Source organism: Urocampus carinirostris, chromosome 3 (assembly GCF_059441175.1).
Source record: "Urocampus carinirostris isolate Australia breed hairy pipefish chromosome 3, RoL_Ucar_1.0, whole genome shotgun sequence".
Lineage (NCBI taxonomy): Eukaryota > Metazoa > Chordata > Actinopteri > Syngnathiformes > Syngnathidae > Urocampus > Urocampus carinirostris.
Window position 1 is genome coordinate 26,413,902 of NC_142351.1, and position 24,269 is coordinate 26,438,170.

Sequence of the window (24,269 nt, forward strand, 5' to 3'; positions counted from 1 at the left end):
AACAAAATAATTTTACTTGCAAAAAGTATTATTTATTTACTTTATGATTTATCCTTTACCTAATTTATCTTATTTATTTTACCTTTACTTATTTTACTACATTAATCAAAAAGAAATCACCGAAATTTGCAAAGTAATTACTAATTACAACAAAGATCAAAAATACATTGTTTGGAGAAATATTATTGAATTAAAATGGAATAAAGCAAAACAAAGCAACTATGCCAGTAAACTGAACAAGCTGCATATTTTATTGGTGCAGCAAATGGATATATGCAACAAAACTCCCTTTAAAACCACAAAACTCGAGAATTTACTTATTAAGCATTTTACCATAACTCCACACGTCACTTTGATGGGTGTATCTTCGAAACAAGATGCTTTCAAGAGCCATCCATTTGATAGGTGTCTAGACAAGAAGACATTAATTGCAAACATTGAAATGCAGTTACCACTAGTTAGATAATTAATAAATGCGCAACAACCTTGGCATTGGTGTGGATGTATTTCTTGTCCTCAGGATAAAGAAGGTCCGCTATAGCGTAGTCCGAGATCTGGACCTGGTAGTTGTTCTTGAGTAGGATGTTGCGAGCCGCCAGGTTTCTGTGTACCACACAGTGCTCCTCCAGATAGTACATCCCCTGACATGGAAACGTGTAACCACCACTGCAAACTTGGGACAACTGTGTGTGAACTCAATATTAACTCACTTTTGCAATTTGCACACACCAGTTGAGCAGGCGTTGTGGGCCCAGGCTGTTCTTGTAAGTTCTTATATGCTCAAGTAAGGAGCCCAACGAACTGAGCTGGGTGACCAGTTGCAGACTGGACCCCGGACAGATGCCCAAAAGTCTCACAATGTATGGGTGGTCCAGGCTTCCCATGGCCAGCATGTGCTGTGGACACGGACAGAATTAATTTTGCCCACTATGCCTATGTTCAAATTCTTACATCTGTTATTTCGGTGAAGGTCTGACGGCCAGAGCTGTCCTGGATCGTCTTGATGGCTACCGGGATCTTCACTGTTTCTCCTTCTGGAGTCCAAAAGCCCTTTGAGATGAAAGCAATCAATAATACAATCTGCATTTACTCAAAAAAAAAAAAACAAGTAAATGGTTGTTACCCTGTTTACTGTACCAAAGACACCCGAACCGAGGACTTTGAGCTTTTTAAGCTCTGATTGCTTAAGAATATGGGCGTAAACCATAGTTCCTTTCTCCCCAGGACCCAGTGGCTCAAAACTCTGCCAAGAAACAACAATCATTTCGAAGTGAGTCCAGACTCTAAACGGCTTTGGGTCCAAAGCAACTCAATGTGTCATAACAATAGTCTAATCCACAATTTGAGTTTATTGAACCCAGCTTTTTGTGTTATTTTGTGAAACCCCCCAATAAAAATGGGATCATTATGTTGCATAAAACCCCCAAATGTTAAGACTCTTGTAAAAAAAACAACCCCAAAACCCTAGCCATCATGTAAAGAAAACTAAACCAAAAAAAGACAGAGATTTTATTTTAACAAATATTATTTAAACAATCCTCAAAACTAGCTGTCATATAAAAAAATGAACACAAAAAATCTTGGAACTTCATATAAAACAAACATTACTAAAACAACCTAAAACTGTAGCCATTGTCAAAACTGAACAGAAACATAGAAATTTTATTTAAAACAAACATTTCTAAAAATACCGCAAAACTTAGTCATGTAAAAAATACTAAACGAAAAAGGTTTGTAACTTTATACAAAACAAACAAAAATTAGTGAATGGTTCAAAACAATTGGAGTTGGGTAGAAAAAAATAAGTATTAATCAATAGAAATCTTGTTTTTATTTTAGTAATGCTATCCCTAAAAAAACATGCAAACACACATTTGAATAAAAAACCTTTTAAAGCGTAATAGTCTTACAGTATTGTTTTAAAGGCAATACTGTTTTTATAATAGCAGTTTTATTTACTGAATTACACATAATAAAAACGGAATATTGCAAAATTTATATTAACAGTCTGACGAGTTACTCCCCCCACATAATTTAATTAGTAGTTTGAGTTTTTTTAATGACTGTGTCCTTGATATCAAGGAAGAATTACTTTTCCATAAATCAACATTATTTAGATTTGAGTGACTAAAATCCATTTCAAAACATGTATGAGTGCAATAGAATTAATCAATTGAGAATAAATCAAAATAATCAAAAATCTGTATTAATACAAGCCCTGAATTTATTTTTGGTGAACAGGACTGCGATATAATAACCAATGTACAAAACAATGAAAAACAACTGGGTCATGTTATCTAAAGCCAACCCCCAAAATGTTATATTAACGTCCCCCAAATATCATGTAATTTTTTACAAACCCTTGGAATCTACATCATAAAGCATACTGTATAACCAATCTACCATAGTTGGGTTATTTTGTTAAGAAAAAAAAATGCATCATTGTTTCTAACGCCATCCTCAAAATTGTATCTATTTGTTCATGCCAACCCCCCAAATATTAGATCTTTTCTTGCAAAGCAATGCAAAAAGCTGGCCGAAATTCGTACCATCTGTGAATTACTAATCTGTGTTTGAGCCTTTTATAGGCACTTTGGGTACTGACTCACCTCACCGCTCTCCAGGTACCTCCTCATGGCTCTCTTGCGGCGAATGGCCAGGCCTCGGTGGTAAAGCAAGCCCAAAAAAAACAGGACCAGGCAGAATATGAAACCAGCTGGCACTCCAAAGGCGATGCCTGTGATGTGCCCACTTCAGAGCCAAGGTGCGGTTGAGATAGATGATAGGAAAGGAACATGGCCCAAAAAGGTCAGAAATAGCCCAAAGGAAAATTGCTGATGTCACTATTAGGTTCACATTGGATTTTCAACAGGGAAACCAGATAATAAAAAGCTTTCTCTTGAGGCTATCACAGAGTTGTAAAATACACGTAATCAAATACAGTTCGTTATTTTGTTTATTATTCCTCACTGTCTTTCGTTAATTCAACTATTATACACTGTTTACATCATTGTCACGATCAGACAATGATATTGCTGTTCTTTGATTTCCACATAATTTTGGGCGGATCTGCTTTTTGTAACCGAGTACACTGTTCGGCAACCACCGGGCCACGCATCGTTTGGTACACGTTGCCGATGCTTTTTGTTTATACCGTATTAGTTTGTGTATTTAGGCAATTTTTGTCTCCTAAAATAACCTCAATGTTTGTGAGGTTCTACGGTGGGTAATCACCGTATTTGATCTATGGTTAATAATAATAATAATAATAATAATAATTTCCTTTGTATTGTCATTCTTTGTAACAATGTACACAGAACGAAATGTCGATACACCTGACCCGTTGTAGCGAGTCGATGCAGCCGCAGCCAGAGGGCGCCGCCATTATACCAATTAGGTATGTCTCGGTCGAGGCGCGAACCAGCGACCTCCCAGTCTCAAAGCGGGCACACTACCATCTAGGCTACTGAGCTGGTCAGTCGACAAATACCGTAAACTACATTTGCTCATTGTTGGATGCTAGGGAGATGGGTCCCCCATCTTAACAATGGAAAAGGCATTCAATTTTATCACATAATCACAATACAGTATCTTGACTCATGGTACCACTATCTTCTTTTGAAGGTGCAGGTGATTGGACAATCATTATACAACGTTGTTTTGGCTGAACTCATTCCCAGAATGCTCCATTACAACGCTATACAATGTAGCACCGTAATGGAGCATTATGGGAATGAGTTCAGCCAAAACATCGTTATGCAATGGTTGACCAATCACCTGCACCTTCAAGATAAAAAGGCAACACAATGTGGTACCATGAGTACTAGTTAAATGAAAACATTGTTATATAATATTTATAAAAAAAATAAAAAAAAATAAAAAGTGAACATTAGCGCTTTAATATGTACCTGGAGGGGAGGGTACTCACCTACTAGAAGACAGCCTGACCGTCTCTAAACAATCACTAAGCCCTGGACCTGAGCATCTACAATGTTCACACATACTTTAAGGTTATTAACGAGAAAGGTTAAAAGAAAAACAAAGTGTTCACAGTCCCACCCTTGAGTGCAATTGTGATGACAAGGTTCACAATGATCTTCCTTGTTGGGATATTTGAAGATGAGCCCCCTGTGTCCGTCGTTGACCCCAGCAGGGCATGACGATGTACAGTATGGACCATCTCGAAGGTTGGCACACTCCGTACATTCATATGCACCCTGAAAGAAAATGAGGTGGAAAATTGGACCACAGACAACGACATGAAAACAGCAATAAAATAGGGGAGGATGTAGTTTCTCATACAAGATGATCATTAATTGATACATTTAACACCAAATTCTTTTGCTCAATTTTTCATTCTGTATCTCAGCAATTTAACTTAAGTTGGAGTTTACTTGATTGTTTTTTTCCTATCAAAATAAAGATAGCCTAATCAATTAACATTTTTCTAAGCTTTTAGGTCATTTTAAAACACATATTCCTCACACAGTACCTGTGCTGTTTTGCTCCAATGCCTGCCTGAAATAATTTTCTTGCACTATAATGAGCTCCTTCACCATCTTGTGAAAACAGCCGGGTCTACAATTGCTGGGCCCCTTCACTGTCAGCTTTTTTTGTTTAGATATACTCATTAAAGTTTTACAAATAGCACCTATCAAATAAAGCTTATTTGAAAAATGGAAATGCAAAGGAGTTCTTTGATGTAAAATACTGTTTTTGGATCACAACTGGAAAAAAGGTTTATGCTGATTGCTTATGAAAAAGAATGTTTTTTTTTTTTTTTTTTTTATATTCCAATATGACGTGTTTAACAGCAAACACAAAGTGAGGTTTGAACAAACCTTCTCGAAAATCTTATTAGCAATCAAGCATATTCACAATTTCATTATATAACATCTTTGTTAGTGTCAATAGATCCGTCCAGGCCAAAGTCGATTGTCCTCGGTCTGAACAAATCCACCGACACCAACAGCAGCAAAACAAACATGACAATCTCAACAGCCATCAAGCATATTCACAATTTTTTTATATCTGACAATATGACGTGACGATATGACGTTTTAACATTTTTTCCTGACATTTTCCTGTTTTTAATATTAAACACATGCAAATTAGATTGCGTCAGGGTTGTTATGACTATTATTTCTCATTGTTCTTTGTTATTTTGACTATCATACACTGTTTATATCATTGTCACTATTGGCCAATAACGTTGCTAATCTTTGATTTTAACACTGTTCAGGCAAGATTTGCTTTTTTTTAACCTAGGAAATTTTATGAAAAAAGACAAAAAAAGATATGATTTTTAAATGTCTATAGTTTAGTTAAGGTAATCACATTTGTCAGCCTCCCTGGTAAGGTCAACCGAGTGGTACTGGAGAGGAGGTCCCACCAGGAAGTCCAATCTTGGATTCAGGAGGAGCAGTGTGGTGGCATGCTCTTTCCAGGTTGGGGGTGTTGTTTATTAGTGATGGTAGATTAGAATGAAAGATCAACAGACACCATGCTGACCCTGAACCGGTTTGTCGTGGTGAATAAGGAGCTGAGTCGAAAAGCAATGCTCTCGATTTACCTACGTTCCTACTCTCACCCATGATCATGAACTGTTCGTCAAGACTGAAAGAACAAGATCACAGATACAAGTTGCTGAAATAAGTTTCCTCCGCAGGGTGGCCGGGCTCTCCCTTACAGGTAGGGAGGGGAGCTCGGTCATCTGGGAGGGACTCAATGTAGAGACGCTGTTCCTCCGCGTTCAAAGGAGCCAGCTGATGTGGCTTGGGAATCTGATACGGATGTCCAGTCAAGTCATGTTTGTTTGTACAGCCCTTAATCACAAAGAGTGTCAAAGGGCTGTACAGATCAAAGACAATTGCAAACTATTATTACAGACTATTATGACACCATCCCCTCATTTAAAACCTACATGAGGGCAAATAATACACATATTATCAACATAAAATATAGATTATTCATATGCTATAGAGTAGAAGTGTGTTTTAAGCTTAGATTTGAACATTTTGAACATGCGTCCTGAACACTTCCTTCAAGAGGTGTTCCAGGCATTTCCCACCAGCAGGAGGTCCCGGGGACGACCCAGGACACGCTAGAGAAAATGTCTCTCTACGCTGGCCTGAGAACGCTTCGGGATCCTGTCGGATAAGTTATATGAAGTTTTTAGCAAGGGACTTCTGGGCTTCCCTGCTGAGGTTGCTGCCCCCGTGACCTAACCCAAGACAAGCAGAAGATGATGGATGGATGGATAGTTTACTGTGGAGGAGAAAATGGCATGGTTTGGGACACATTTTCTGCAGAAGGAGTTGGGCCTCTTGTACAGATCATGACCAAGTGAATGCAAATGTGTATCAGAATCTTCTTGGTGAGTTCATGGTTCATTACTTGCGTCTTCATGCATGACAGTGATCCATGTCACACAGCAAAGCAGTTAAAGATTTTCCTTAAAGGTGAAAACAGAGCTAATGGCGTGGCCTGCCCAGAGTCCTGATTTCAACCCAATAGAGAACCTCTGGAAAATCCTTGGTGACAAAGTTATGGTCAAAAAACCCATTACGATCACCAAACTGTGGAGGAGGCTAGAAGAAGAATGGACCAAAATGACACCAGAGCAGATATGCCAAAGTCATTCACAGCAGAGGGCTGTACACTTCCTACTAATTGCGGACTGTTTTAACCTTTAGGATTTTTTTCCAAGCCAATATTTTAAAAAGTGGTTCTTTAAATATGATCTCAAGAGTAGGCTTGCCCACCGGCCCAGTGCAGCTGGCTTTTCCATGTAGATGTTTGCACTCTGAGTGGCATGTGACACATTCTCCGTCAGCCCTCGCAAATTCCCTCGAAGATCTGAGGCCACAAAGTCAAAATTAGATATTTTGTTATGTTGTATTTGAAATATATTACACTCACCCAGTATAAAAATGACAGCTGTCCACACAAGTGCCATTTCGACTGTAGTTCCTACAGGACAGACATTGGTCAGGTCCTGGGCCCCAGCAACCAGCGTTTGAACACAGCAGGTCACACACATTACCCTCAGCAACTGCAACAATCAAGTCAATGAATCAGAAGTGTACTCACACTGTGTTTAAAAATGACGGCCGACCTCACCGCATTGTGCAACTGGCTTGTTGCCGCTGATGCTGTTGACTCTGACCCGACGACCTCTGAAGAGCTTGGCCCAGTTGACGGTGTGATGAAAACACAACTTTGCATTCTGACTGATGTACACGCTGCCATCGCTGATCTCTCGGAGAGAGCGAAGACCGAGCGAGGTGAGGGTGGGGATGCGCATCACCATCAGGGAGAAGCGTCTGTCAATGGCGCATTGTAGGGATATGTGAATTTTTTCTGCTTATTTTAGGGATTCTCATAAGAATTTTGTAGTGAACAATCTAAAAACTGTTGGGTCAAGAGAACAGCTATATTTGAGCCAAGGGGCAACAGCTCCAAAATTGGGGTGTTTTGAACTAGGGTTGCAATAAAATAAACATTTTTTTTTTCTTTTTTTTTTTTAATAATAGACAAAAAACTTTAACCATTATTATCATTGAATATTATTTTCCAATTGATACGAATTTACCTTAGTAGACTCTCAAAATAAGAAGAGAAGACATCAATGAATTTTGAACTTCCAGTGAGAACAGGTTCAGACTGTACAAAGTAACCCACACGATATTTTGTTTTATTTTATTTTGGCAGATAAAGACTGTAAAAGTCAAAATATCAAACAACAGTGAGGTATAATAGTCATATAACTAACTAGCATTATATGCAATCTCCTTTGCATGTGTTCCAAAATTTGTTTATTTTGTTTAAAGTAAATCTGAAGAATTGTGAAGTTGTATTTAAAGCAGCCCATCAAACCTGACTTGTTTTGTACAAGATTTATAAAATACCACATGACACTGGTAAGGGTAGGACCCCTTAAAATTATTTTTTGTTTATTTAAAATAATCCCCCAAAATGGACCATACTGTACCAATAACGCTCCAAGATTGGAGGATTTCGTTCAAAGACCACCCCACCCCCAACATACAAGAAATGTGTCATAGTGTATTTAAAAGTGTTTCATCAAATTGAAAAAAGTAAAACATCACCACTTTTCACCCAATGCACATAACTAACATATAATATGCTCCAAATGGTACTTACTTGTGAAGTGACCTGCCTTGAATGGTGGTAAGACTCGAAAAAACTGATAGATCACTGAGTTCCCCTGGCCAGGATTGTATGTTTAAGATATCTGAGAAAATAAAAAAAACCTTAACAACGTCAGAGACAGTTTGATTTTTTTCAAGACTATTTGGCATTTTACCAACTTGAGAGTACCTGTTATCTCTCTAACGGTGCGGAAAGCTTCCAGCTTTTTAGCATCCAGGGGTGGGATCTTCTTAAAATCATCCCTGATGAAAACGCAGTTTATAATTTGTTAATTTTGTATTCGTTATTGTTATTATTTTTCTTGTTTGTACGAGTGGATGCATGTATCTTTACAATCTTTACAGTTATCGTTCGATAATTCTTGGTCTGTTTCTGATATTTTCCTTTGGATGATGTACCATGTTTTTTGTTTTTATGCCTAGTGTTTATTACTAAGCCGACCAAATAAATGATAATATCCTCCATCTTGTTTGGTTTCATACCTCAAATTGACAAATTGTATTGAGATTTTTGTGGTAAATAATCGTGCAGGAGTGCTCCATGGTCAGTTTGGAGTTTAGATTTGAAAAACATTGTGAATCTTACACAACAAGCCTCCTGGAAGTATTTAGACCCTTATTCAGTTAGTTATGGGCGGGGGAATGCTTAAAACAGTTTATGTAGAATTCCTGCAATATTTTTTTTGAGGTATTTCTGTATTTTTTTGTATTATTGCTATACTTCAATTCTGCATTTATGAAGTCACATTTTTTCTAGTATTACAGTAGTTATGTTTCATAGTATTTTTGTAGTCTTTCTGTAGTAGTACTTTTGTAGTATTTTTGTGGTGTTGCTGCAGTTGTATTTTTGTAGTATTTTAGTAATAGAATGTAGTGTGTTTGTAGTACCTTTATTGTATTACTATAGTATAGGCTCGGTGGCCTTGGGGGTATGGCGCCCGCCCCGAGACTGGGAGGTCGGGGTTCAAGCCTCGGCCGAGTCATACCTAAGACTTAAACATTTCCCATTTGCCTCCCTGCTTGGCGTTCAGCATTAGGGGTTGGAATTGGGGGGTGTGGTCACCTAATGACTCCCAACACCTCGGTTGGGTTCAGCGAGGGGGCTGGGAATCCCCTCCTCTATATCAATCTCCCAAAAAGAATCAGAAATGACTCTAGCCACCTCCCACTAGGGGGATATGGCTGTGGTATATGTACTGGACTGTCTCAGAAAATTAGAATATTGTGATAAACTTTTTTATTTTCTGTAATGCAATTAAAAAAACAAAAATGTCATACATTCTGGATTCATTACACATCAACTGAACTATTTCAAGCCTTTTATTATTTGAATATTGCTGATTTTGGCTTACAGCTGAAAAAAACTCAAAAATCCTATCTCAAAATATTAGAATACTTCCTCAGACCAAGTAAAAAAAAATAATTTTATAACAGCAAAACTAAATCAAACATTTGAAAATGTCCATTGATGCACTCAGTACTTGGTTAGGAATCCTTTTGCACGGATTACTGCATCAATCCGGCGTGGCATGGAGGCAATCAGCCTGTGGCATTGCTGAGGTGTTATTGATGCCCAGGATGCTTCGATAGCGGCCTTCAGCTCATTTGCATTTGTAGGTCTGGTGTCTTTCATCTTCTTCTTAACTATACCCCACAAATTCTCGATGGGGTTCAGGTCAGGGGAATTAGCAGGCCAATCAAGGACAGTGATGCCATGGTCAGTGCACCAGTTACTGGTGGTTTTGGCACTGTGGGCAGGTGCCAGATCATGCTGGAAAAGGAAATCCTCATCTCCATAGAGCTTTTCAGCAGATGGAAGCATGTAGTGCTCTAAAATCTCTTGGTACACAGTTGCATTTACTCTGGACTTGATGAAACACAGTGGACCAACACCAGCAGCTGACATGGCTCCCCAAACCATTGCTGACTGTGGGAACTTCACACTGGATTTCAAGCAACTTGGATTTTGCTCTTCTCCAGCCTTTCTCCAGACTCTGGCGCCTTGACTTCCAAATGAAATGCAAAACTTGCTTTCGTCTGAAAAGAGGACTTTGGACCACTCTGCAACTGTCCAGTGCTTCTTCTCCATAGCCCAAGTCAGACGCTTATTCCGTTGTCTTGAGTTCAGAAGTGGCTTGACCATGGGAATACGGCTATTGTAGCCCATTTCCCGGACACGTCTGTGAACTGTGGCTTTTGATACCTGGACTCCAGCTTCAGCCCACTGTCTTTGAAGCTCCCTCAAATTCTGGAAGCGGCTCTTCTTCACAATTTTGTTAAGGCTGCGGTCATCTCTCTTGGTTGTGCAGCGTTTCCGGCCACATTTTTCCCTTCCAACAGACTTTTTGTGGATATGCTTTGAAACTGCACTCTGTGAACAGCCTGCTCTTTGAGAAATTTCTTTTTGTGTCTTACCCTCCTGATGGAGGGTATCAATGATGGTACTCTGGACAGCAGTCAGATCAGCAGTGATTTAGTTTACTGAACTGAGTGTTTTTAAGGCTCAGGAAACCCTCGCAAGGTGTTTCGAGTTAATTAGATGATTCAGGTGATTAGTTGAATAGCCTACTTGTATACTTTTTCATGATATTCTAATATTTTGAGATAGGATTTTTGAGTTTTCTTAAGCTGTAAACCAAATTCAGCAATATTAAAATAATAAAAGGCTTGAAATAGTTCAGTTGATGTGTAATGAATCCAGAATGTATGACATTTTTGTTTTTTTAATTGCATTACAGAAAATAAAGAAGTTTATCACAATATTCTAATTTTCTGAGACAGTCCAGTATATATATATATATATATATATATATATATATATATATATATATATATAGTTATATTTTTGTGTTTTTTTTAATGTATTTTTATACTATTACCCTAGTCTTATTTTTGATGAATTTTTATAGTATTATGTTACTTTTATTTTGTAGCATCAGTCTAGTTGTATTTTTGTGGTATTTTAAAAAAATATATATTTTTAGAGTACAATTGTATTTCTATTTTGTAGTATTTCTACAATAGTTTTTGTATCTTATTTTTACCATGGCATCATTTTTGTATCATATCTGTAGTATTTTTGTAGTATTACTGTAGAAGCACCATGTAAAGCACTTTGGGAGGTCTTCAGTTTAGACATGACCTTATATCCTAGCTCCATTTAACCAAGCCGAACACCTCCAAAGAAGCAAAATAATCCTTTGTATTACATGAACCTGCTCTGTATTTATGAGAGACATTTAGACCTACCCAAGAATGCCCGTGACCAAAAAATGAAGACTTCCTTGGATTTTGGTGCAATTGATGAAGCTGTCTATGTTACTGGAGTCCACAGTCTGCCTGTGTTCTGCACCAGTTCCTTCACATACTGAAAACGGAAAGCATGATTGAGATTTTATACGTTTTATCCCAACCAGCGTATTTGATTAAATATTAGGGTCGAACCTTTAGGGCAAAGTCCGGTGCAGGGCTCACAACGTCTGAGTCCCGCTCTCTCCACCTCCATCTTGTCTGAGGGGCAGACGCTCACACAGGAGCTACCGTCCACAACAAAATGAGCTATATTTGACAAAGAAATGGAATAACAAAAGATACAAAAATAAGCAGAATTTAGTGTCGCGTATGGAGGCCACAATGTACTCACTTGGGCACTGAGAGACACAAACGGATCCATATTGATACTTGGCATTGGGGTTGGATTCCATTTGAAAAGTCTGTTTGTTATAAATGAGAGCTTGTGGACACTGAGGCACACAAGCTCCAGAGTCATTGAAATGGCGACATGCCTATGAAAACAAAAATTGAACATATAAAGGAAAGAAGTGTCATTTTTCCTAAAAGTGTATTTGTAAACTGTAGATGAAAGTGTATTTCTGCAAAAACATATTTTCTAACATGCTTGAAAATTTACATTATTTTAGGTGTTGTTTTCCAATAAACTGAAATGAAATGAAATTATCTGCATTTATATAGCGCTTTTCAAGTCAATGACTTCCCAAAGCGCTTTACAGTGTGCTTCACATTTCCCATTAGCGGCCTTGTATTGCAGCCATGTAAGACGCTAACCTGCTTATTGGGGGTATTAGGGGTTCAGTGTCTTACTCAAGGACACTTCGACATGTAACATGGACAAGCCGGGATTCGAACTGGGATCCCTTGATCCCAAGACGAGAGCTCTACCTCCTGAGCTACTGCCGCCCCAAACTATATCTAAACCAAGAAGTATTCTTTATTAAGATAATAATAATAATAATAATAATAATGATAACAATAATAACAATATTAGGAAGAAGAACAAGAAGAACAAGCTCAGGAAAAACAAGGAAAAAAAAGAAAAACAAGAAGAACAAGAAGAAGAATGCTCTACTAATACTTTATAAATATTTTTGGGTTCTTAAGATAATCAATTCTCGAAATCCATTTCAATTTTAAAAAATATATATTTTCCATCACCCACTACGTATGACTGTTTTGCTCATTTTAAAGTATACATTTTGGTTGTCTTTTTACTCTGATAAATGAATAAACAAATCTAGAACTGAAAGAAAGAAATAGATGGCAGTGCTATTTTGGCTACAAATTAAAACTAAAGCTTTTCTATAAATAATTAGCATTTTGAATTTCTACTTTTATAAAGAATCCAACTGCACACTACATCAATGCAACCATATTCCAGATCACATCCAAAGACAAAGGGTGAGAAATTAAAACCTAAATCCATTCTGAAAAGGATTGTCCCTAAACCTGCAGGAGCACCCATTGTGAACTGTTGAATTGTAAATTTGCTAATTTGAAGATATTGCAATATTAAAAGATTAAATAGAAATTATTAGAAACCGGAAATGTTGGGTAAAAATGAGAAGTTTGAAAGACTTTGTATTTTGGATGGTTTGATTGATGAGTACTCTGTAATAGCTATGGGTTAAGATGTAGAGCACAGAAAACTAATGTAACCTTATTTGACTTAGGAACTATATAGTGACTCCAACACTTACAAAGCAGTCAACATCCAGAGGGCCTGTGCATCCTGCCGCACACTCAATGTGACAACAATCCCTCGGGCTTGTACCAAAACAACGACCGTTACACTGCGGTGCGCACAACGTCTTCGTCACTGAAACAAACATGACGCAGGGTCAATCACAACTGTCTCGTCCAACATTTTCTATGAATTTTATGCCCTTATGAGCTGAAGAGAGCTGTTGAAATGGAAGGAAACACTGAATGTCAATGACATGTCTCGAAAAAGAATGGGAAGAATTGTGGGCTCACAGATCTGACAATGCTTCTCACTTGGCCCCCAGCAATAGTCTCCGCAGGATTTGTGGCATAGCCCTGAAAAAAGACGTAAACACACCCACATCATGCGCATTAATGAAACTGGAAAATCTAATTTGTTAAAAAAGAACATTCCAAACCTTTCTCCCCATTGTAGTGGATGTCAATTGGAGCATCGCTGTCCCTGATTATATCTTGCCAGTAGATCCAAGGACTATAATTCAAGTATTTGTTATTAATAATCTGCACTCCTCCTTCCAGAATTTCTTAAAAAAAAAAACAAGAAAGACAGAATTTGTTAACTTCTAGCATTTTTTCATCTGTGCATGATGCTTAATCAAGTTGTAGGCAATATTTGTTTTGCACAAAATTTGATATACAGTTTGTTATAGTCATTGATCTGGCTCAAACTTTGGTCGGACATGTCATTCATATATGTTAACCTCATCTCATCTCATCTCATTAGCTGCACCGCTTATCCTCAGTAGGGTCGCGGGGGTGCTGGAGCCCATCCCGACAATCATCGGGCAGCTGGCAGGGGACACCCTGAACTGGTTGCCAGCCAATCGCAGGGTACACAGGGACAGACAACTCGCTCGCTCATTCACTCCTAGGGACAATTTGGACCGGCCAATCCACCTGAAATGCATGTCTTTGGAATGTGGGAGGAAACCGGAGTGCCAGGAGGAAACCCACGCAAACACGGGGAGAACATACAAACTCCGCACAGTAAGTTCGGTAGCTGGATTTGAACCCACATAGGAGGTTCCCAGGACCTTAGAACACGCGCTAACCACTGCGCCGCCGTGCTGCCCTATATGTTAACCTGTTTTTAGATATTTTTAACGAGTTCATTAAAAATGCATTATTTCTGTTAACTGGAACCAACTAGCTTTTACGAAATGGAAACCAAGACACTCAAAAAAGAAATAAAGTTATTATATATTCAAAATTAATGGTTCACGTTGAGTGGAAAACACATTCAAGCATTTTTCAAGCAATTTAAAATTGTTTGATTTCATTTTGGGTGCATATGAATTATTTATTAAATAAATTCATACTTTATAAGATAATGCACATATGTGTCAAAGAGCCCCTTTTCTCTCTAATCACTTGCACCCCAAAATGTTTACAGAGTGCATCGTAAATAATTACTTAACAGTGATTGGGGTACACTGCAATAACAAAAAATAATTCCAGGAGTGATAGATAGATAGATAGATAGATAGATAGATAGATAGATAGATAGATAGATAGATAGATAGATAGATACTTTATTCATCCCCGCAGGGAAATTCACATTTCCAGCAGCATCCCTGTGCTGAGAACAATACAATAATAAAGCAAAAAGAATACAATATACAAATACCCAATGTGAAGTGCAAATGCCCACTGTAGCGTGTTGTATAGAATATCTAAATAGTGCTACACAGAATACATATTGCAATAAAATTCGGTAAAATGCATTGTAGGGGGGGTGGTTTAAACTGTGGAAATTTGGAGGCCTGCCTCACTGAGATAAAAGAGTGGATGTCACTCAATTTCTTGCGTCTTAACTCTGAAAAGACCGAAATGTTAGTCATTGGTCCATCTAAATGCCGTGACCCTTTCTCAAAAACTGCTGTGAACATTGACAAATGTCACATCACACAGAGTGACTTAGTTAAAAATTTAGGTGTCATATTTGACCCTGATCTAACCTTTGAGATGCATGTAAAGAAAATTACTAGAACCGCTTTCTTCCATCTTCGTAACATTGCCAAAATCCGTTCAATACTGTCTCAGTCTGATGCGGAAACTATAATTCATGCATTTGTTACCTCCCGTCTCGATTACTGTAATGCACTACTGTCCGGTCTCCCGAAGTCCAGAATCAAGTCTCTTCAGCTAGTACAAAATGCCGCAGCGAGGCTTTTAACTAGGACAAAAAAGTACGATCACATAACACCGATTTTGGCTAACTTGCACTGGCTCCCAGTTAGCCAAAGATGTGACTTCAAAGTTCTCTTAGTATTGTACAAAATCATACATGGACTTGCTCCCTCTTATCTCTCAGATCTGATCTGCCCCTATGTCCCGGTCCGAAGCCTACGATCTGAGAGTGCCGGTCTTCTGGTGATCCCGAGAGCAAAGAAGTGTTCTGCTGGTTCGAGAGCGTTCTCCATTCGGGCACCGGTGCTGTGGAATGCTCTTCCCCCTGAGATCCGATCTGCAACCTCAGTGGAAATGTTTAAATCTAAACTTAAAACTCACTTCTACTCCATTGCTTATGAACAATAACCTACTCTTCTTGTCGACTGAAAAATAGTCTGTGTAACATAGTATACTAATCTGTGAAGCCCTTAGAGACTTATTGTGATTAAGGGCTATACAAATAAAAATGACTTGACTTGACTTGACTTTTACTCTGCCGGGTAGAGTTAAAGAGCCTCATGGCATGAGGAAGAAAAGATCTCTTCAGTCTGTCCGTAGTACAAGACAGTGACAGCAGTCTGTCGCTGAAACTGCTCTTCTGTCTGGAGATAATGCTGTGTAGTGGATGCGATGGATTGTACATGATTGACCGCAGCTGTCTTTTTTTTTTTTTTTTGAAGAAATTCTGGAAGGAAGAGTGCAGATTATTAATAACAAATACTTGAATTATAGTCCTTAGATCTACTGGCAAGATATAATCAGGGACAGCGATAGGTCTTGGGAACCTCCTGTGTGGGTTCAAATCCAGCTACCGGACTTCCTGTGCGGAGTTTGTATGTTCTCCCCGTGCTTGCATGGGTTTCCTCCGAGCACTCCGGTTTCCTCCCACATTCCAAAGACATGCATTTCAGGGGGATTGGCCGGTCCAAATTGTCCCTAGGTGTGAATGAGCGAGCAAGTTGTCTGTCCCTCTGTGCCCTGCGATTGGCTGGCAACCAGTTCAGGGTATCCCCTGCCAGCTGCCCGATGATTGCCGGGATGGGCTCCAGCACCCCCACGACCCTACTGAGGATAAGCGGTGCAGCTAATGAGATGAGATGAGAATTCCAGCAGTATGGAGTTACATGCGTGGCCATGGATATATAATGGATGGATGTCTTAAACCAGTGTGCATTATTTAGCACTTTCCAATGGTACAAAAAACATAATTAATTAAAAAACTGGATTGATATGAATAATAAACAAAAATACATGAACTATAAGATAAAAGAATGAATGAATTGCCTTTATTGTCATAAACATCTATTTTTAGAAACACACGTTGGTAAAAAAAAATAAATAATTTGCATTTATTTTACATAACATGAGCCTCACCCAAAGGGAGCTGAAATGATTGTCTGACATCTTGCTGTCATGGGTGCTCAAAAAGATGGCAAATAGGTTTTGGCAAGAAAACTTTGGTTTTGTTTAGCATTTTGGCTTTACTAAAAGCAGGCCTTTTCTACTTTCACAATTTTCGTGCTACACTGACAAATAGAAAAAAGAAAACCTGCAGGGACGATTATGATGTCACTCTCCACCACCCTCCCAGCCCCCAATTGTTGAACCTAAATGTGTTCTGTGCCGAACAGCTCAGATAAGACAAAAGCAGAAAGGCACAGTGGAAAATAAAGCATAATGCCTCTTTGAACTCAGGTATTGTTAACAGATACTTAATAGAGAAAATATTTAACTTTCAACTTTTTAAGGAAGCCTGAAACAAAGTACCCCGCTTTTCAAGCACCATTGTATAGCGTGTTGCAAAGTGTGTGTGTTCTGAGTTAGAGGGAACAATCACCTATTGATTGAATGTTGTAATAAATTAATTGGAAACGATTATTAAGTTCAAAGTTATGCATTAAATAACATCTGCCCTTGTTGGAGAGCATTTAATGTTATTTTAAAATGCTCAATATGGAGTCTTTACTTCCTTTTACTAACATGTCCTATCCTGTAGTCACCTGTTAGATTTGAGAGACCAAGCTGTCGCAGGCCGTGTGAACCGTCTTTGGGATAGTTAAAGAAAACAGAGAGGGCAAAGCGCCTTTCATAAAGGCTGCTTCCTCGGATGACCCGCAATTTCTCCAGGGGTATTTCCTGAAAGTGATTCATGGCGATGAGCACGTAGCCGGTCACCTCGCGGATTGTCTAAAAAGGACATAGAATACGCTCTTGAGACAAAAAAACAAAGTTTGATTGGATGTCTGCATACTTTCTTTTGAGTAGAGTCAACTGAAGTCTAACAGGAGCAAACATACAAGCCAATTGAGACACTCAGTTGTTGTCATCTTACCTTCAGGAAAGAGAAGTCCCAGTTGTTCTCAATCTGTGTGACTTCAAGGTTTCCCATGATGATTTCACAACTGTCGTAGCGCTCCTTTATAAGGTTGTATTGATTTTCCTGAGAGCCCGTGGAGCTGAGTCCGTTTTGGGTTCCGAGACACACCACTAACACAGACAGGAGAAGACATTCATTTCTTACAACACTGTACTGGGATTCATGATGGTCAGCCCCCACCTCTATATTTTTTACCACTATCAAACTTCAGCCATCCTGAGATGTTTTACTGCCTGAAATTGATTTGATTCTAGAATCACAAAAGCAAATAGTTCCGTTCATACAGTTCATAAGTATATAATTTGTTTTTGTAAAGAAACAGCCTTATGCCAAAAATACCGGTAACACATGTTTAACTACTGTATATCATGATTATTTTTACAGCATTGAATTTGGTTTGAAAATATTTATGTATACTGTATCTCCCAAGCCTTCTATGAGACCTGGCAACCCTTTTTGTTACAAATAGACACTCTGCAGTTTGATATAGTTGATAATGAACTCTGAGTACATCCCTGTTCGGAATGCATTGTCCAGTGTAGTAATTTTATTATCAGCATTGGAAGTACTGAACGCTACACTATCAAAACATTGGGTCAAAAACAAACCCAAATTATGTTTAAAATGACCAATCCGCTACTTGGATCATTATGATCAACTTTTTTTTTCTTTTACCCAAACTTTCATTTTGGGGATTGTACAAAAACAAGGCAAATGACTTAATTTTTGAAATAATACAATCCTTCCTTTTGTTTTTTCCAACTAGACGAACCAGACTTTGGATGGGTGCTAGGCAAAAGGACACAATTTTGGAGGTTGTTTTAGTAAATATATACCAATAGCAGTGTTTCTTATGTATTTTTTTCCTGATAAATGTTATTATTGCACTTGTTTTGATTGCACTATTGTTTATATATATATATATATATATATATATTTTCCTTTTTTTCTCTTTAAAAGTCTTTTTTATATGTTTACACTGAAGTGTCATGTCAAATCTCATTGCATACAATGTTCCACAATGTTTATATCAATGACAACAAACACAATTTAATTTTTGACCCAATTTGCGCTATTTTTGACTCAGCTGTATTTAGAGGGCATATATAACACAGCTGCACATGCATTCACAATTCAAAGGATTGAAATGCTATTGCTTTCAAATAAAAGTTACAGTATTTCACTTTTATTTGTAGTTGATATCTTCATGCAGTTTTGCTGCAAGTTCCACTACTTTTTGAACAATTTCCGATGTGTAACAAAATTTTTGTCCATCACTTGAGTTATCCAGGCCCAAGGCTGATAGAGCTGAAGACTTATAGGGTCGAGGAAAAAGGGCTTCTCTCATACAAAGTTCTCATTGTGATGAAGCTATAAATGTGAACAGTGTCTTTCTCTTTCCCTGTGAATAACAGTACATATGTGTGTCTGTGTGTGCGCTCAAGCTTCTATGTAACATGTTGGAAACGAGGGGCTGTTCTGCCCTTCATTCAAAAGATCATAGCAAAAGACAATGACTTGTGTGTACGTCGTCTCTTTTGCCAGTGGGAAGGGAAATATGATAAACGGATGAAGACACATGCAAAGCATTGCTTGGAGCAGATTCAGATTTGTTTTTTACAGTAATTGCACCAATCAGGAAAGTTACAACTACAGTCATGTTGTAATAGGAGCTGTTTGAAAGTACATGTTAATGTTTACTTAGCATCATTAGTTTGAGTATTATTTACTTACTCACTAAATGGATTAATACAGTATCTATCAGGATGTTGCTAAAAAGCTTAATGTTCCATGTCTCAATACTGCTAAATTTTGAAACATCTATCGGATAACCTTTTCTTACACACACATGAAGATAATATGCTAATAAATTTAATCTGTCACCACTCTGTAAACTTAATGAAAAATAATTGCTTCATTAAATTTTGTCTCTTTTAAAAGGACAATTTAGCCTTGTACACTTTGTCAGCAAGCACTTTATAAAAAGGTGCTTTTATGGCAAGCAATAACACGCTCCATTAACCGATTCATAACGGCAAAGACAAGCTCACAAGGAAAGAGCAAATAGTGCAACTATTGGAAATCATATAAAGTTTTTAATTTGTATTAAAAATACTCACCATCATGAGATTCTGTTGATGTTGCTCGTAAACTCCAAAGCAATGTCACCGGCAACAAAAAAACTAGCCACTGCTTCATGTTGATTGTTTACCCATCAACTTAAGCATCACCAAATCACAAAAATACAAGAAAAAAAAACAATGTTTGCTTAGAGAGTCTTGACTTCATCCAGCCTTCTGTCCCTCTCCTCAGAGGAAGTTAGTTCTTGTTCCTATTTGAATGTGTAAAACCACCGTACAAATGCGCCAATTGAATTGGTGAGCCAACAAGTGGCATTTTATTTCAAGCAAGAACTTCCCTCCCAGAAGAGCTGACATGATTGGCCGGGGCATTGATATTTCAACCAATCAGGAGTTGGTCCGTCTCTTTAGTTGTTTTGTTTAGATGAGTCCAAGGACAGCTTTACAGCTGAATATGCAGCTTGAATGAAACACAGAAAACTGCATGTAAAACTACTTTTCTTACCATAATTTCGAATACTAAATCTTACATAATAAAATGCATCAATGCCCATTTTCCACAGCTTTTTCTGATTACTAATGTTTATTGAAAACAAATAAAAACAGCATAAAACCCTTGCATTTGTCTTAGCGTAAGAGCGCATACGTTTAAAGCACACGTGTCTCATGTCGGCTAGCTGTTGTCCAAGTGCTGCTGCGGTGCACAGAGTGAATCCTCTGTTCTCCCATTAAAAGCAGTATTGTCCCCCTGGCAAGGCGCTTCTTAATCACTTCTTTGATGCGAATGGCGTGGCCGGCCACAATGCCCACATTGTCGTATGGTCAACTTCTCAACCCCATAACAGACTTAATTTGTGAAAATAGCCTCATAGTCATCAGGATAGCTCTGCATGAGTGAAGAAACTGATGAGCAAACCCAAGTAACTATAAATGACAAATTGTGAATCATGCGAGCTCATTGTTGCTAAATTTAACATCCATATAAAGTAAAACAACACTGTCGCCATCAACCTTGGAAAATAAGCTTTGTGATTGCAAAAGAAAAAGAAAGTTATTTTGAATGGGGTAAACCACAACACCAAAAGATGCTACTTTGTCCATAAAAAATAATGTACATTGCAAATAAACACCTTTATTGTTTGACCATTAAAAGATTGGGCCTTAAAAAATCCACCCAGCCGCGGTGCTGCCCCCAGAGCCAAACCAGAATTTTCATATTATGGAGTACGGAGTTACATGCGTGGCCGTGGATATATTAACTCCTGATGTGCGCCCGATTCTCTGGGTCCGCTCGGCAGTCATCAACAATATCGCACACCGTTTTTAAGATTATGCTGAACATTCAAGTACATCATTTGTACATTTTAACCATGTCTATGAAAATAAATACATTAAATTATAATTATTGATAAGCTGCATTTTACATACCTGTCCACTTTTATGATTTTTTTCATACTTTCACTACTTTTTTGCTAAAATATTCCATTACGATTCGTATTCCGAAATGAATACGATTTTCATTCAACATGAGATTTAAAAAAGAAAATGTTTATTCTGAATACATACAAATATTAATACAGTAGATGTTTACTTGTTGCTCTGGAATTAGATCCCAGGTAAACTGGAAACTGAGCAAGAGGTGATCTCTCCAACACAGCAGCTTGGAATAACTCGCCGGTTCCCTAAAACAGCTGGTCTTGTGTTCCATCGATTATTCTGCCAGAAGGTAATTGTCAGAAGATTTTGCAAAAAAACCTAAGCCTTTTTTTGCGAATAGCCATAAATAAACACTATAGAATAAATCACAAATGAAGTTTTTGCAGTTTTAACCAAAACGTAAGTTTGCTTACAAATTTGACAATGTTGTAAACTTCGTGTTTTAATTTGGAGATCACTGAAAACCAAATTGTTCCATGTGATATAATTTTTTTTTACAAATCTGCATAAATCTTCCAAAATAACAAGGTTAGCCTAGTAAACTGAGGTTACTGTTTGGTCACCAAACTATCTGTAGTCAGTTCTTCCTGCTGCTTTGTAGGACTCATTTCCGGTTGCACTACTGTATACAATCGTGTGACATGTAGTGGTCAAAAATTACATGTCGTGGCTTTAAGTGTACATGTGTTGTACTGCATTAAACATCAATTTGTTCAGCCACTGTTTACAAAATCTGCCATGTGCATGCACACTGGTTCGCTTCTTACTGATCTGATTTTGGACATTGGACAAAAACATGAGCTAAAAAGAGAAAAAAAGTTGATATACATTTTGCAAAACTTGGAAGTATCTTGAAATATTAAATGATGAGAACAAATGTGTTATCAAACATTCAAACAAACAGAATGAAAAGAAGAGTGAAAAACATTTTTGCAGAACTGAGGGGTATTGCACAAAAGTGGAATAAAAAAATCATGGCCAACAGAATTAGCGCAGCTTGATCTAGTCAGGCTGGTGTATCTTGAATTATTCGGTTGCATGTTTGCAGAGCCTGAATGAACGCAAGCAGCTATGTCCTCCTTCACAAGCCAGATGTAGATAGTTGGGAGAAGTGCCCGTTGACATCATTGGCTAACAAACACCCGGGATTAATCTTGGAGTCACAGTCCAAAAACTTGGAAAGGCATTGCATATCGTTTTTACAGCTGCTGAGCAACAGCTCCTGTTGGAGTTTTTGGAGCATTTGAAAAAAATGAAAGGAAAAAAAGATAACACAGGCAAAATGATTAACTGTTTGGGTCCCGTGTGACAATCAGAGGTTAGCACACGCAGATGAAACATCTCGTCAACTATGATTCTTGTTTTTTTTTTTTTGTTTTTTTTTTAATAAACCGGTGGAATAGACTCTGAGATAACTTTCCTCTTAATACTAAGCCTGTGAAGTACTGTAATGACTAGCTGTGGCTATTTGATGGCAGTGTTGGTCTATTTCCACAAGAAGGAGGTGATTTACTAGCCAAGCTCCCTGTTAGCTAAAGATGTGATTTTTAAGGTTCTGCTGGTAGTATACAAAATCATGCATAGACTTATCTTACAAATTTAATTATCCCCTATGTTCTGGTCCGGAGCCTTCGCTCTGAAAATGCTGGTCTACTAGTGATCCCAAGAGAGTATTTCATTCGGGCCTCGGTGCTTTGGAATGCTCTTCCCCCTGAGATTCGATCTGCAACCTCAGTGGAAATGTTTAAATCCAAGCTTTAAACACACTTCTATTCTACAGTATATGAATAATCTATATTTTCTGTTGACAATATCTGTGTAATATTTGCCCTCATGTAGGTTTTAGATCAGGGGATGGTGTCATAATAGTCTGTGGTTTGCAATAATCTGTGGTCTGTGTAGCCCTTTGAGACTCTCTGTGATTAAGGGCTATACAAATAAACAGTTTAGGGTGTCCAAAGATGGCCGGGATGCTCCCCAGCACCCCCGCAACGCTATGAGGATAAATGGTGCAGATAATTATTGAGGGGCGATCCAATGTGTGAATGTCACGTCCTACGTCATGTAATTGCTTTTTGATATTTGAATCTATACCAACCATGTTGAGCAATAAAAGACAAAGATCGGGCGAATATGTATGATATGGATTCTCATGTATTAAGGATAGCATGAGAGTCAGCGTACAATCTGCTACCTCATTTATTTGGGGTCAAACTTTGGAAGAATTTACAAGACGAGATAAAAAAATGTCCAATTATTCATTTGTTAAAATTTAAATACAAAAAAACATTACTGGCGGAATACAGAGATGAAGAAAATGGGGTATGAGTGATACGAGAGATTGGGAACAGAGCGTCTAGAACTATGGTTAACTTTGTTGTTATTGTTGCTATTGTTATATCATAACTGTTATTTTTAATATTATTACTATTGTTGTTATTATCATTGGTGTATTTAATAGGGAAGATGAAGGGGTAGGAAATATAAGCATCTGCTTCTAACTACCCCTTTTCGAACATTTATGTAACATTATTTTGTTGTTGAGTTATTGTTTTGGTTCTGTTTTTTATTTTAATGCTCAAAATAAAGTTGGACTGGACTTGACTTGACTTGACTAGAGTGTGAATGCACTGTCTATGGTAGCTGAGTATGATCACGAGGAAAAATGAAAATGGGAAAAAAGCAGTGATCTTTATTCAAGGAACTCACTCTTGACCAAAGCCTTTGTCACAGTAAGCCAAGGGGTGATGAAGAGGATGTTGAAAGGGCTGATGACACTGTGGTTGAAACACTGACCCCAGTATCAACTTCAAAATATTACACCACTGACGTTCTTGAGACATGCGCTAAAAGTTTACCAAGTATTTCTGACAATCTGGCATCATCTGACGAGGAATCTGACGAATTCAGCGAACAGGGGCCATATTCGTCAGATGAATGGATCCCTCTCAAGTCACCCGATATGGATCATCTGATAACAGCAGAGATTCATCCCCACAAGCTTTTGGA

At 38.0% G+C, this 24,269-nt stretch overlaps 1 protein-coding gene and 1 long non-coding RNA gene across 2 annotated transcripts in view; one reads left to right on the forward strand and one right to left on the reverse strand.

The window, feature by feature from the left end:
* LOC148369309 (uncharacterized) overlaps positions 1-3,228 on the forward strand; it is an 8,965-nt gene extending 5,737 nt beyond the window's left edge. Inside the window, exons 2-3 of the long non-coding RNA XR_015850000.1 lie at positions 1,225-1,270; positions 2,625-3,228. This is a non-coding gene — a long non-coding RNA (uncharacterized LOC148369309). The remainder of the gene's footprint in view (positions 1-1,224; positions 1,271-2,624) is intronic.
* The window catches only part of erbb3b (erb-b2 receptor tyrosine kinase 3b), a 23,989-nt gene extending 4,048 nt beyond the window's left edge, over positions 1-19,941 (reverse strand). Inside the window, exons 1-22 of the mRNA XM_088331261.1 lie at positions 19,863-19,941; positions 17,698-17,852; positions 17,366-17,552; positions 13,592-13,717; positions 13,446-13,508; positions 13,169-13,287; positions 11,818-11,959; positions 11,619-11,732; positions 11,424-11,541; positions 8,344-8,417; positions 8,167-8,257; positions 7,123-7,325; positions 6,922-7,054; positions 6,765-6,858; positions 4,060-4,217; positions 3,929-3,985; positions 2,610-2,751; positions 1,124-1,243; positions 952-1,050; positions 711-896; positions 486-641; positions 334-409 (exon numbers count right to left, since the gene is read on the reverse strand). Of these exons, the coding sequence (XP_088187387.1) occupies positions 334-409; positions 486-641; positions 711-896; positions 952-1,050; positions 1,124-1,243; positions 2,610-2,751; positions 3,929-3,985; positions 4,060-4,217; positions 6,765-6,858; positions 6,922-7,054; positions 7,123-7,325; positions 8,167-8,257; positions 8,344-8,417; positions 11,424-11,541; positions 11,619-11,732; positions 11,818-11,959; positions 13,169-13,287; positions 13,446-13,508; positions 13,592-13,717; positions 17,366-17,552; positions 17,698-17,852; positions 19,863-19,941 (2,692 nt within the window). The remainder of the gene's footprint in view (positions 1-333; positions 410-485; positions 642-710; positions 897-951; positions 1,051-1,123; positions 1,244-2,609; positions 2,752-3,928; positions 3,986-4,059; positions 4,218-6,764; positions 6,859-6,921; positions 7,055-7,122; positions 7,326-8,166; positions 8,258-8,343; positions 8,418-11,423; positions 11,542-11,618; positions 11,733-11,817; positions 11,960-13,168; positions 13,288-13,445; positions 13,509-13,591; positions 13,718-17,365; positions 17,553-17,697; positions 17,853-19,862) is intronic.
* Between the last annotated feature and the right edge of the window lie 4,328 nt (positions 19,942-24,269).